The 13,846-nt window shown below is 38.7% G+C and overlaps 2 protein-coding genes and 1 long non-coding RNA gene across 3 annotated transcripts in view; all 3 read left to right on the top strand.

Annotated features, from left to right (window-relative positions):
- Positions 1–13,846, top strand: part of LOC144634432 (dehydrogenase/reductase SDR family member 7-like) — a 113,912-nt gene that overhangs the window by 69,576 nt on the left and 30,490 nt on the right. The window lies entirely within an intron of this gene.
- LOC144637188 (TNF receptor-associated factor 4-like) lies at positions 2,391–7,607 on the top strand. The gene is made up of 3 exons (XM_078496320.1): positions 2,391–2,586; positions 4,874–4,940; positions 7,488–7,607. Exons 1-3 carry the CDS (start codon positions 2,414–2,416, stop codon positions 7,605–7,607), a joined length of 360 nt encoding a protein of 119 aa, XP_078352446.1. The 5' UTR covers positions 2,391–2,413.
- On the top strand, positions 7,876–10,186 carry LOC144634380 (uncharacterized). The gene is made up of 4 exons (XR_013567188.1): positions 7,876–7,978; positions 8,919–8,987; positions 9,374–9,451; positions 10,117–10,186. It is a non-coding gene; the product is annotated as an uncharacterized LOC144634380 (long non-coding RNA).

The raw sequence follows: 13,846 nt of genomic DNA on the forward strand, positions 1-13,846 counted from the left end.
CTTTTGAGTTCTTCTACAGTTTTAAGCTGTTATCGTGATATTTCAGTTAATTTTATGACCATGCAGTTGGTCAGTGCCGAAATTGTCTAATATTGCGTGACATACCCCCCTTAACATACAGTATACAAATACGGTACAAAAAAAAAAACAAAACTTAAAACTAAATAAAACCCCAACATAAAACATCAGGATACAACACGAACAATATTTTATGGTGTTCATTGCCCATATCAGACCCAACAGCGATGTAACTAAAATATGAACAATATTTTTTGGTACATACTATAGCTACCCATATCACAACCCTGATTTTTCTGCACATTAGCATACTAGTGTAAAACTACGCATCAGTGACCCCGGCCCAAGTTGAGCGCGCCAAATGTACCCGGCGACTGAGCAGTTTACTTCAGTCAAGAAATTTATGTATAATGATCAGCATACTGAACACTCATTGATCCCTTGCATTTACCGGTGTATCAAATATTATGATTCTTGCTTGGTCATTTGAGTTTCACAAGGTGATGGTGAGACCTTAAATTTGGCGGACCTTATTTAATATATACCGTTTCTCTGCCCAGCAATGAATGAAATAATCTCGGTGTTTGTACATGCACGCTTCGGTCAGAGTCCCTTAGTATCTTCGTTTCTGCCTTAGTAAAGAAAGTGATAACTGTACATGAGAACAAAACAATTTTTTCAAAAAAGAAAAACTATTCATGTATTAATCCATATTATGCCGGCGTTTTGTACTTGTTACGCACGGTCGAATTTATAATTATTTCATTTTAATAATCACATTTTGTGACTGGAAACATCCAAAAGCCTAGCCTGTGTACAGCCGTCCCGGTTTCTCATTTCAGAATACATATATTTGAATATTTTGGAGTTTGGTCATGAAAATCGTGAAAAGTAAGCTATATAGCATATACAGCTACATAGAAAAGTAAGCTATATAGAAAAGAACTAGTACAACACATCGTAGCAGGCGCGCGGTAAGAAATTGGCGCCAAATTTTTGTTTCTCTTAGAACATGTTTATTATTATAAAATTTCTGCGTGGTTTTTGTAATTTGGCTCTGCGGACCAGGATTTTCCTATACGCTACGAACTGCGTTTTCTATCTCCTCGCCGCACAGACTTTCCATATGAATCATTTGACGGAACTTACCATATCTTATAATATTAATGTTCTTGTATGGGATATAATTTGTACCCAAAGACAGAGAGAAATGATTAAAAACTTGGTGAATACCGTACCTAAATCCAGCGCTGAGTCAATATGTTGTTGAATCAGTCTCTGCACTCAAACAATGTTGTGGTCACATAAGGCATCGCGTGTTTTTACTTGTGTTCTTGTGTGAACGATCGCAACATCCCAGAATAGAGTCTGGAGAGAGCGGAAAATTAATAATGGAGTAGGACTGGAGACAGATACCAGTTGTTTTTCTTTTCGCGTCTCGCACGTTCCTTTTGGAAAAATGTTTTTCTAATTTCATTCCCAGTTGCTCGAAAGGAAAAAAAAGTTGCTCGAAAGATGAAAAGTTTCCCAAAATTTGTCGAGCATCTTTGGACAGTCCCAGCCTAGTACCCAGGCGTTCTCTTCCCGCTTATCGATTTGGCGTGAAATTTCGTGACGTCACCGAATGCCACTGAGTGACTGAGCCGGCACGCCAACCCGTTCCCAGGCCCTTACGTGGACCTCGCGCTCGCCCGAGAGAGGAGGAGAACGCCTAGGGACTAGGCTGGGACAGCCCTACTTCAGGCCCCTCACTATAACTCACGAATAGTGATCGCAAGTGAACTCTTCTGTTTAATATTTATGTTAGATCCTCCTGTGTAAGTAATGACTTGTCTCCACTTTTCTGTGAAATAAAAGATGCAAATGTGTGTATCCTACGTGAAGGCAAGAAAATAACATGAACAGACGTCTGTACGCAGGCTAAGCGTGTGTAAACTCGGTACAGTCCATTTTGTTGTATTGTCTTCTCTCGGAGAAAAAGGAAAAAAGTCACGATGCGCAGTTACGACTTGTAAGTTTTTTTCTTAAAATGACCCTATTTGCATTCTCTCAGTTACTTAACTTGTTCCCACGAACTTGTAATGGCCGGCCTAGGGACGGACCATTATGTTTTTAGACGGGGGGAATGAAAAATATTGAAAAACGTTGTTTGCAGGGCCTAGAAAGACAAAATTAATTGTTTGAAAACACGATATGGAAAAAATGTTTGCAGAGGTGCATAAACTAAAAACAAAGTTTGCAGAGGAAAGTTTTTCATATCCCCCCCCCCCCGCCCCTCCAAGAAAATAATGGTCCGTCCCTTAGCGGAGCTCGCTTTAACGAAAACGTGAAGGGACTGGGGATATAAATAAAGTGCAAACCTCGCAATCGAACGCTTTCGCTTCAGGACGGGACAATGGCGGAAGTTGAAGCGAACTGTTTACTTTCTGGTTATAACGAGGTGTTTGTGAATCCAGTCGATAAAGATTTGCTCTGCAAGTTATGTCAGTTGCCTTCAAGGGAACCCAAACAGATAATGCATTGTGGAGACAGATTTTGCAGCAAATGCATCGACGAATACTTTCAAAGGTACGCAATAAATGTCAATGGATGCCAATGAATACACTTCTATTTACCCTCAGATTTCAGTTTCCATCGATGGTGGTTTATTTTCGTTGGTCCTGGAGCTGCTTACAATGTTACATTTGTGCAAAAATGTTGGACTACTCGGCTCTTAATGGTTCATAAATAGAATATACAGAACAGTTTTAAGACAAATACGATCGTATTCTTTCATGAATTTCATGAATTTTCTGCGAAATTTTTAGTGTATCGTAGACCAGAGTCATTGACTTCGTGGCGGTTTCAGCTTTAAATTTTGGCCAAGTAGCGAAATTCCATCGACGCTACTGAAAATAGAAGCTTAAAAATAGTGAACTGGCCAATTTTGAGGGTCTGTCAAATGGTAAAGTTATGGTTTCTGGTTTTACAAAACTTGCCCCATAGCGTGTACAATCGTCACCATGCATATTCTTGATATCATGTGACTCATGTAAATAACTTCATATTCGATCACTCATGATTCGACGAGGAGCCAACTCATTTTCTGGATATTCAGACTTTTTTTTAAAGAGAAATGGATTATTTTTCGTGTGTTATGCAAGTGTTTTGAGTTTATTTTTTGGAATCGAAACGAAAATTGCAAATCCAGCAAGAATGTTTCAAGGAATGGGAACCACGTAACGTCAACGCGCCAGGGGAATTACCTGCTAAATCGCGCAGTCAAGTTTGCTGAATCACGCGATTTCTCAAATGCCGCCGATAGCAACTAGTAAAAAATAACCTCTTTTCTGCACACTATTTTTCAATCCTTTACAATGTAAAATCCTTTAAGCTATGTCATCTACAATATTTCCAGTTCATTCTTGCTTTCATAAGAACGGTTCTCGACATCCGTTTTCGACATCCGGGGAATTACCTGCTTAATCGCGCAGTCAAGTTTGCTCTATTTGAATCACGCGATTTCTCAAATGCCTCCGATAGCAACTTGTAAAAATTAACCTTCTCTTTTCTGCACACTATTTTTCAATCCTTTACAATGTAAAATCCTTAAAGATATGTCATCTACAATATTTCCAGTTCATTCTTGCTTTCATATTAGAGAACGATTCTCGACATCCGTTTTGCTGGAACTACAGCTATTATTAGGGACATCAATAATCGCGTTTAACTTAATTTTCTTCTGAAAAATTGCCTCGTCTCTTGCGTGAATTTCTCCCATTCGAAAGAAAATTTCCCTCCAAATGAGGGAAATTTTAGCCCAGTACTCCTGCTCACACAAACTGCGTGTCTGGCGTCCGACGACGCTAAACGATTCGGAACAAAATAAATACTTGCAAGGAATTTATCCAGGCATGTGGAACAAAGATGACGTAATGATAAAGATTCTCGCACTTCAAATTTTTGTGTTCCTCAAGGTGGCTGCTTTCCTTAAGATTTTTTTACATCGGCGTGCTTTTCTAGCCAAAGTTTCTTGAACGAAGTGGTTAAACACCAACCGCCTAGTTGTAAGCTTTTCTTCAAGTTTCTTGTTATGCGTAATGTGTATCTCCTAGGCCTGTCTTCGTTTACATGAACTCACACGTTTCTCCCAATCTTGTAAAATCACAAAGTTATGGCCTCGCAAAGAAGGGAAATTTTTCAGATGATTTAAGGATTTTCAAGTTGGTCATTCTTGCTTGCGTTCCCAGCCCAAATATCTTGAAAACAGTTTTAAATGGTAGATTTAAAAGGACTATGTCACGGGGATTTCACAGTTTTTTTTTGTCTTAACTGTTCTGAAATATAATGTTAGGCAACTTTATCCATGAAAAAACATTGTCTTTGAACATTTAACGGAACATACAACCTTTATTTGGGGATAGAAATCAAACTTCGGCTATAAATATATATATTTTTTTAACTGAGGCCCGCGGAAACAACTTGAAAACGTTGGCTAACGTTTTCAAAGTGCAATCCATTTCCATCCGAGCCATCTGCAGCCAAATGCGCTTTTAAACAGTTTTCGTGCTCTAAAATAGCAATTGTTAATAGAAATGGACCATTATTTTTAGGTTTCTTACGACATGAATACAAAAAATCTGTTAAAATCTGTGACATAGTCCCTTTAAAACGTTTTATATATCCTCACTGAGAACACCTATTTCAGCAAAACACGGTAAAACGATGCCGAGATGTTGAGCCTGTTTTCTTCTTGAGTCTGTTGGCTATAACGATCTCATATCCGACAAGCGACGACACTGAGACAACGATGAAACGCGATACCTTTGATTGTTCATGTGTCATGACAAGCTCATTTTGGTGTTATTTTTATCAGGCAGGAACGAAAAGACAAGTATTTAACTTGCCCTCTGCATGTAAAGCTGGTTCTGGAGCGAGACAAGGTATTAAAGATGACCTTTTTATTTAAATCAAATAATATTTAACAATTATTCTTTGAAATCGAGGTGAATAGTGGTAGAATATTCACCGAGCCGCGGAGCGGCGAGGTGAATATTCTGCCGCTATTCACCGAGATTTCAAAGAATAATTGTTTTAGTATATACACACGAAGTGATCTCAACAACAAGCGATCTCAAAGTTTTCAGAAGGAAACCATTTAAAGTCGATTTAATTGACCTCTCAATTCATGCGTGGAAAACGTACATACAAGCGGCACTAACCGACATGCGCGAAACAGTTTACAGAATCTTCAAACATGGCAAATCTAGTTAATCTTCGATAAAATCCTCGTCACAATCTAGCAAAATGGTCCTTTAACACCATTCAAACCTGCAATCTGAATCAAAAACCTGCTTGCAAAACATTTTGACCGTTGAATCAAAGCTTTTGAAGTTCACTTGAATTGAAAATTGAAAGAGCAGTTGGCGAAGGATCCACCTGAAAGTTTGGATTATACTGAATGTGTGCAGAACTGTGGTGAAAACTGGATGTTTTCTTGCACAAAGACGTTTTCCTGAATATTCGTGGAGGATCTTGGTTGAATAACACTTGATATTGCTGCCGATAAATCTGCGGTATTCATTTCTGCCGATGCCGGGCGAAGAGCGACTTGACGGTAAGCAATTGTTTATCGTTTTAGTACTCGAGTTGTTTGGACATTGTGCTGCAAATTGCGAAATATGTAGTCTTCTCTTACTTTAAAAACCATCAGGACAAATTTCTTAGCCTGTTTTTGTCTTTTCTGGTTCAGCATCTTCTTGTATTCTTAGTATTTGCGATTCAGAAACGCTGGCGAAACGCGAGTTTATGCCGGCCATTTTGTTTCAGTTTGGATCAAGCATTATTCACTCCGTAGGGAGTGAATAATGCTCATTAGCCCGAGATAGCGAACCAATCAGATTGCTTGAAACACCAAGATCACTGAGTGTGTATATACTAAAAGTGATTATATTAACCTTAGTTTTTATTGGCACGGGGTACTATTATAAGTATTTAGAGTGTATTTATAACATCGCCAGTAAATCTGAGCGATCTAAATCAATAGCACGAGGGACTTCCATGGTTCGATTTGCAAACTTATGTCTCAATATAATAGGCCATTCTCGAGTTACCCTTTGCCTCTGTTTCAAAACGAGACTAGGTACGAAACCATTCACATGAAAACGAATTTCACTACATGACCATTTTCATGCAAATCAAAGTCTTTCATTTAAATTGTTTCGCACTTAGACTCGTTTTGAAACAGAGGCAGAGGGTAACTCGGAAATGGCCTATTCAACAATAAATTTCTGTCGCGCAACGCAATTTCCAAAGACGTGCGATCTTTGCACATTTTCATTTCGTTTAAATTGTGGTGAAATGGTCGCACTCGTTCACTTCCCCCCCGTTCGGTTTTTAGCGTTTTCGCGCGCTGGACGTCTGTAATATTTTAAAAGAGAAAATGGGTCTCTGAACAGAATAGCAAGAAAACACGAATGGTATACCAACGAATAGGTGAAATGTAACTTATGGAGCTCCATAAAAATTGTTTATGATATACAGTCGAACCCCTCCGTACGGACACCTCTCTAATACGGTTACCTTTCTATTATGGACAATCTCCGATGTCCCAACAAAATTCTCATATATTTTCTTTAGAAAAAACCTCTATAATACGGACCCTCTCTAATACGGACAACGGACACTAAATCTCGGCTGTCTCGGCCCGGGGGAACAAATTCATATAAACTTAACCTCCTTATTACGGACACTTCGGTGATCAGGCGATGATATTTTGTGTTCGTAATGCAGTTTCCTGTTTGTGGCTACAAAACGAAATACCAACGTGACGCTTTATTCATCTTAGACGTTTTCGGATTTGTGCTTAGTGTTAATTTTTTACCTGCAGCATTGCGTTGCAGAACATTTCGAGTTACTTAATACTTTAAGCTGTCAATCAAGTCTAAAGTGACGTAATAGTGGCGACCTCTATAATACGGACACCTCTCTAATACGGACACTTTGCTTTGTCCCTTCGGTGTACGTATTAGAGAGGGTCAACTGTATTGAGGTCTCGCCTTTTTGAAGCCTTAAAAGGTTTTTGAGCAATTGAGGTCGAAAATTTGCATTTCAGACGACACTTGACAAAAAACATTTCCTTCTCTCCAAAAACTACCATTTTAGTAGCCAGCTACGCGCGCAGTCTTTCTTTGGGTTGAGTTATGTCTGAAAAAAGAAAATACGAATCTGAATTAAGCATTAGACCTATAATAAGAACAGTTCAGTCCTGAGTTTAATTAAGGAGTATTTTGTTTAAAAAAAAATTCAAAATGCACCCCTATTAAATCGGTTTGGTCTGTTGAATGCTATTAACTTGGGGTGAAACAGGATTTCGTTTTTTTTTTTTGGCTTGTGTCGTGACTGCTGTTCAATGTAAAAGGAAACCTTAAAGTCAGTTTGGTCGAATTGAACATAAAACAAGAAAAATTAAGGAATTTTTGCTCTTTCAGGACGTTTTTCCAGACACAGCGGCGAAAAGAAAGATTTCATCCCTTGACATAAGATGTGGCAACGGAGGTTGTAAGTGGACTGGAGAACTAAAAGCGAAAGAGGTTAGACTCAAAAAATAGATAGATAATTGAAATAAATAAATAAAATCAGATAAATAAATAAATAAATGGATAAACAGATACATAAACAAACTTTAAAAAGAAGCCAGCGAGCACGCACGCACGCAAGCACACAAGCAAGCAAGCCAGCCAGCCACGCACGCACGCACGCAAGCACGCAAGCAATTGTGATTTTCTTTATAATTGCATTTGTTTGTTCTACTTATTTTTAGAGTCATTTGGAAAGGTGCCGTTTTCAAGTCATTTCCTGTACTCATGGAAACTGTCGGGTCACAAGGAGAGATCTCGATGCACACGATACCAAGGAGTGCCCATGGCGGCTAATAAACTGTTTTTATTGCCAAGAGCCTCACGCAGAATGCCAAATTGAGGTAAACAGATAATGTGTAATGTGTAGTAATCAGTAAATTTTGCTAATCTCAGATCTCAGCTATTAGTTTCAAAACTCGTCATTTCTCAGTTGACAGTTAAAACCGACCAATTTTCAGCTATCAGTTAACCCCCAACCCCCAACACCCCATCCAGACCCTCTAAAGCCGAGAATTGGTCGGTTTTAACTGTCAACTGAGAAATGACGAGTTTTGAAACTAATAGCTGAGATCTAAGATTAGCAAAATTTACTGATTATTATACTGATCAGAAATAGGTTGAAATTTTAACTGATAACTGAGAAATCGTAGAAAATTTAACTGTTAACTATGATTCCAGTACTCCTACTCAGACTGTCATAGTAAAGCGCGAGGGAGAGAAGGAGGCGGTTTTCAATTAAGCGTCGTAAAACCAAAACCAAATTAATCATTTTGGCCAGTTACAAAGGATACAGACAATGCGGTGAACCAAACAAAATTGGAAGCAAGTACACATTGCTTGCGCGAAGCTCGGGAAAACGTGTGTGGGTGAGTCACGATTGGTTTTAGTTTTACTTCTGATTGGATGAGAAAGTGTCGCGAGATTTCTTAACCAACGACAAAACATAGTAATGCAAAACCAAAGCAAATGCGAATTACTTTCGACACTTAAATGAAAACCGCTCTATGCACATAAAGAAATTGTACCAAGTGTGACTGGTTTAGGCGTTTACGTCTGTAAACGTGTTCAAATTATTTTGCCCACACAAGTCAGGCGTTCGTTTACCCCTCCCCACAAGTAAACGATAAACAGCTTCCCAGACAATAAGCATGCGTTAATTACTTGCTGTGACTTCAGCGCTTACAAGTGTTCGTTTTCAGGTCTGTCCACACAAAAATACGAATTTGAATAAAAGCATTATAAGAACTTTCTTTGTCATATTGCCTTTTTGGTTCTTTTTAGGATCATTATGAAAGTTGTAGAAAATTTCCCATTCTTTGTGGCTGTGGAGAGGAAGTTTTCCGAGAGAAGGTTAGACTTAAAGTTTTTTTTAATATTAGATTCTAGGCTATTCCAAACAAGGCAATTATTGGCGAGTTGGACAGTTTATTGAACTAATCCCTACAGCGTAAAAACAGTTTTACAAAACCTTGACCTTCTGAGGCTTATATCTAAAAAGCGACTCTCTTTAAAAAATTGCAAAAAAAAAATGTTTCTTCTGGCGATTGGACAAAAATATATCTAACGGAAACTTTCACCAGTGGAGTTCGTCTTTGTACATAGTAGTTCGGGATCGAACCCCTACCCTGGGTTTTTGTTACAGTAGAGGAAACCTAGCTAAGAAAAGAGTAGAGTTTTAAAGTATATCGGGCTAGTATCTGTAAATTAACTAGCTCAACTTTATTAATTCCTGACAGGTTCAAGATCACACAGAAAACAACTGTCCTAAAACCCTCATCCCATGTCCGTTTAAGAGTGTTGGCTGCGAAAAAAAGGTTAGCTCATGTCTGCGATTTATAATGGTAATAGGACTGAGTGGGTTCCTATTCGGTCTGTAATTATACAAGTGATAAACAAAATCTAACGACCGCGTAGCGCGTGTCCGATTTGATTAATCACGAGTATGATTAGGTATAAAATTAGGCAAGCTTAGAACCAATCAGATTTAAGAATTTTGTTTAAGTATTGGTAAATAGTGTTTTTCCTTTATTCCTTTCATTAATCAAGAACAATTTTGATTCTTTGATCCAATCATGGAAACATATGTTCAGTTTTAATTGCCTCGTCATTCATTAGTAAGACTTACAATCCTGTTTCCGCGTAATACGGACACCATTCAGCCAAAGCCGTTCTGCCAGTAAAACGTGCAGACCAGAGTTTCAGTAGTAAAGTCGGAAAGTGATCCGCTAAATTATTTGCATACTTCAATCATATACACGGCCTCACAAGCTTCAAGCTTTAAACACAACCATACATAGATAAAGTGGCTTTACTTTTGTTGCATGCATTATTGCGCAAAAAATATATAATAATAAATCGACTTTTTGTTTAAGAGAGAAACTAATTTAATAAATAAATAAACGATGAGAAGAGTGAACAAAAGAACGAAAAACAAAAGAGCGACTAATGAAAACGAAAACCTTTTTTTTTTTTTTTTCAGGTACCGCGAGAAGAACTGAAATCACACCTTCAATCTGCCAGTGATGATCACGAAAAATTGGTTCAAGAAGTAAAAAAAGGGACAAACTTCGGAAAGTGGCTCATGAACACGAAAGTGTCAGTGTTGGCAGCAATTCTAATCGGCATTTTTTGGGGGGTTCACTACCTACGCTAGATAAAGTTGGTGTGACTTAGCTCTCAGTTTTTCCGAAATAAGAAACGGATACCTGTCAGAAAAGTAGTTTAAAAAATGAGATGAGTTTTGAAGTTGCTGCCACATGGGTGGGCCGTTATGTTTAAACCGTGTTGATTGACCGGGGGGAGGGAGACCTCTGCCCTGGGTCGAAAATAGCTATGTTGAGCATGCGCCACGGTTACTTAGCGACCGAACCGTCACGTGACTTTCTTAGCTATGTGGGCTCAATAACTGACAGCAATTCAAGTAATTGCAATTCTGAATTCAAGTTGCGGTCAGCAAACAATGCAAGGAGCAGGCGTGTTGAAAAGAGCCGTCCAAGACTGTGGGCAGCGTTGCCGGAATGAAAGCTATTTTCTTCCCAAGGCAGAGGTCACTTCCCAATCACCGCCCCCCCCCGCCCCCCCCCCCCCCGCGTTCCGTAAGCTCAGCGAATGCAAAGGAAAAGAGGCCTCTGTCAGCAGAGAAACGGTCGACAGCATTAAAAATTAGTTCCCATTGTTTCAAAAAGTTAAGAGTTAATTTGCATTGTTAAAACCCATTCTGGCATGAAAAAAGTAATCTAACCTATTTATTGAAATTTACTGACTGTTTTGCTCGCTCTCTCTCCTTATCTAAGACCATATTCGTATTTTGGGCATTGGACTAGAACTAGCTTGATGGAGGCTAATGCGGGGAATCTTTTCAAATGCAAATATCATGAAGCTCTTTTTGTTTGTTTGTTTAAAAAGTTAATGCCATGTATTCTTATCAGTGCTTCAAGCTCAAGTTTTTCAGAAGTCGCCCTTTGGCGACTTTCTTTTGTAAAATGGTCGCCACTAGAAAAATTTTGGTCGCCAAAAGCAAAACGTTTTAGAAGAAGACACTTCATGTTGCTTTACATAGAGTAATACTGTTGACCATGATGAGCCGAATTGAAATCGTTTGGCGAACGTTTCGACGCGGTAATTTTCGCTTGCATTCCATAGTTTTTTGGTTGATCTGTTCTAATTATCGTGCAGAATAGTAAATAAATGATAAGAGAAACAGGTAAGGAACAAGCAAAACGAGTTAATTCTCGTGCAGTACAGTAAAATAATAGAAACATAAATGTGATGTTCAAATTAATGGCGGCTCCACGATCAAAGACATCAAACAGCACAGTCCAAGCCAAACGGATAAGCAAGATGCACGATTGAAATAGTTATAACGGAAAATTTTGTGGTGAAATTGCTTAGTAATTATACTGCAAAAACAAATGATGCCTAGCCAGCCCTTTACACTGCACTGGTCGCCAAATTGGCGACCTGTTTGGAAAATTTAGTCGCCAATTTTTTTTTTCACTCGCCATGGCGACCAAAATGGTCGCAGCTTGAAGCGCTGCTTATGGAAATACCGCAATAAATTGTTGTTGTTGATATTTCCCCGCATTAGCCTCCATTGCAAGCCAGTTCCAGTCCAATACCGAGAATACGAATATGTTCTAAAAGCCCAAGAAACTCGAACATATTTCGTTTGAATGACGAAAGCTTGTTATGTTTTACTCTACTTTTTCGGCCTGGACGGAGAAAAGGTCGTTTTACGGCTAACGGCTTACCCCATTGAGACGCTCTTGTCACTAATTTCATAGAAACAAGCTAGAAGTCTTCAACGTTAGTCTGCTCTTGTTAATACTGATTCCTCTTACTCGACGAAAATTCTACGGAATTGATTTTTAACATGGTGCGTACAGCATGAAGTAAGAATACTCTAAAAGCTTTATCAAGCCCCCTCCTTTTCTCGTTTAGGCTGCACCCAAATTTCAATAGCCTCCCCCCCCCCCTCCCCCACTGATAGTCCAATTTTTTGAAGTTATCGGTTTGGAAGGAGGAGGGGAGGGGGAATTTTGCGGATCGCTACTTTCGGAATTTTACGGTATGACAAAAATGTAACCCTGTGCTGACTGTCATTTATCACGTTCGTTTTTGGTAAGCGCCGATATTTTGTCGTTGCCGCATTTTGAGAGCCCCATTGGGGCCAAGAAAGACGTGAGGTGTGTGTTATGTCATCAAATAAGGTAAAATGATAATGTCAGTGACTTATTTCTGTTTTAGTATTTAGCGTTAACGCTTGACTTGTGCTGTTGGTCAGCTCGGTTCATTCTGTAGTTGCACTTTTGATTTTGTTTGTAAAGTACAGTTGAAAGAGTTGCGTGTTACTGATACTCATCAGCAAAAAAAATAAAAATAAAAAAAGAATGAAAAGAGGAAAAGAAGAAATCCCATGCCCATAGTTTTTCTCTTTTCGGATTAAACAAAGTTTAAATAATAAACGATAACTAAGCATAGCCTCGAGCGTACCGTCTTAAAATGTAACGAATTAAGAATTAAACAAGTTTGATTTGTATTTTGCTTTGTTTAAGGGTTATGGTGCAAAAAAAATAAAAATAAAAAAAGAATGAAAAGAGGAAAAGAAGAAATCCCATGCCCATAGTTTTTCTCTTTTCAGATTAAACGAAGTTTAAATAATAAACGATAACTAAGCATAGCCTCGAGCGTACCGTCTTAAAATGTAACGAATTAAGAATTAAACAAGTTTGATTTGTATTTTGCTTTGTTTAAGGGTTATGGTGATAGATCGAGAAAAAAAATCTATAAGCAAAGACTTACGTAATATATGCACTTTGTGTAGTTATATATCTAGGCTATAACATGTTGTATTTTTGCCTGTTATGTGTTTAATTAGTATTAATTGAAAGTTACGAATTAAGTATGAAAAGGCTTTTTGTGTGAAAGCGATCTGGTCGATCAGGCTTGAAATTAAAATAGATTTCGCTTATTTCTTGTGTTTTGTGTTGCACAGAATATCCACACGGTTTTGTGATTATTCATGTGCATTCTTCACAGATTAGTCCCCATCTTTTTTCCCCGCTCCCTTCCCCCCCCCTCCCCTTTCGACGCCTGCCACGCAGACTGCTCGTTCCCTCGAGCACATGGTTTTCGCTTACGTCACACGACTTCGTACAAGGTGTCACAACGAAATTCCTCTATTAACAGTTTTGCAGTTGATTTCCATGTACCTAAAACTGCAAATGAGGCACGATTTACGTTTTTTATTTCTGTGTAAGCTCTGCAGGCTTACGCGATTTAATTAACGCCTTTGCAAAGATTGCGTGATGGAAAAAGAAGAATTGGTGGCTTTCTTGCCTGAGGATAGGTTAAGGATCCCCCTGTTGCCATGACAACCAATTTCCATTTCCCCTTTAATAATCCTTCATTTGAAATTTTATTCTAGCCCCACATCATCCGTCCTTTACCAATCGGGTAGGGTACCAATCGTTTTGGGTTTTTACAAATGCCGTAGCACAACGGAAACCTCATCTGTAGTGGAGCCTTGTCTTTGCTTGATCACCTGAAGCAAAGTACTGATAGCGACAAACAGAGTTTCACTTGCCTTACATCTCCTTTTAAATGTATTCGGCCCTTATATATAATTAGTAACTATCCCCCGGGGGGGCACCCTGTATATTTTTGGGTGAGGGTGTGCCGCTGGGACTCTGAAACCCTTACCCCATACC

The sequence above is a fragment of the Oculina patagonica genome, chromosome 13 (assembly GCF_052425735.1).
Source record: "Oculina patagonica isolate OP01 chromosome 13, crgOcupat, whole genome shotgun sequence".
Classification (NCBI taxonomy): domain Eukaryota; kingdom Metazoa; phylum Cnidaria; class Anthozoa; order Scleractinia; family Oculinidae; genus Oculina; species Oculina patagonica.

Excerpts from the sequence above, each read along its gene's own strand:
- LOC144637188 (XM_078496320.1), top strand. The coding sequence starts at position 2,414 with ATGGCGGAAGTTGAAGCGAACTGTTTACTTTCTGGTTATAACGAGGTG. Across the intron at positions 2,587-4,873 it reads ATCGACGAATACTTTCAAAG|GCAGGAACGAAAAGACAAGT; the intron begins GTACGCAATAAA and ends TATTTTTATCAG. Across the intron at positions 4,941-7,487 it reads TGGTTCTGGAGCGAGACAAG|GACGTTTTTCCAGACACAGC; the intron begins GTATTAAAGATG and ends TTGCTCTTTCAG.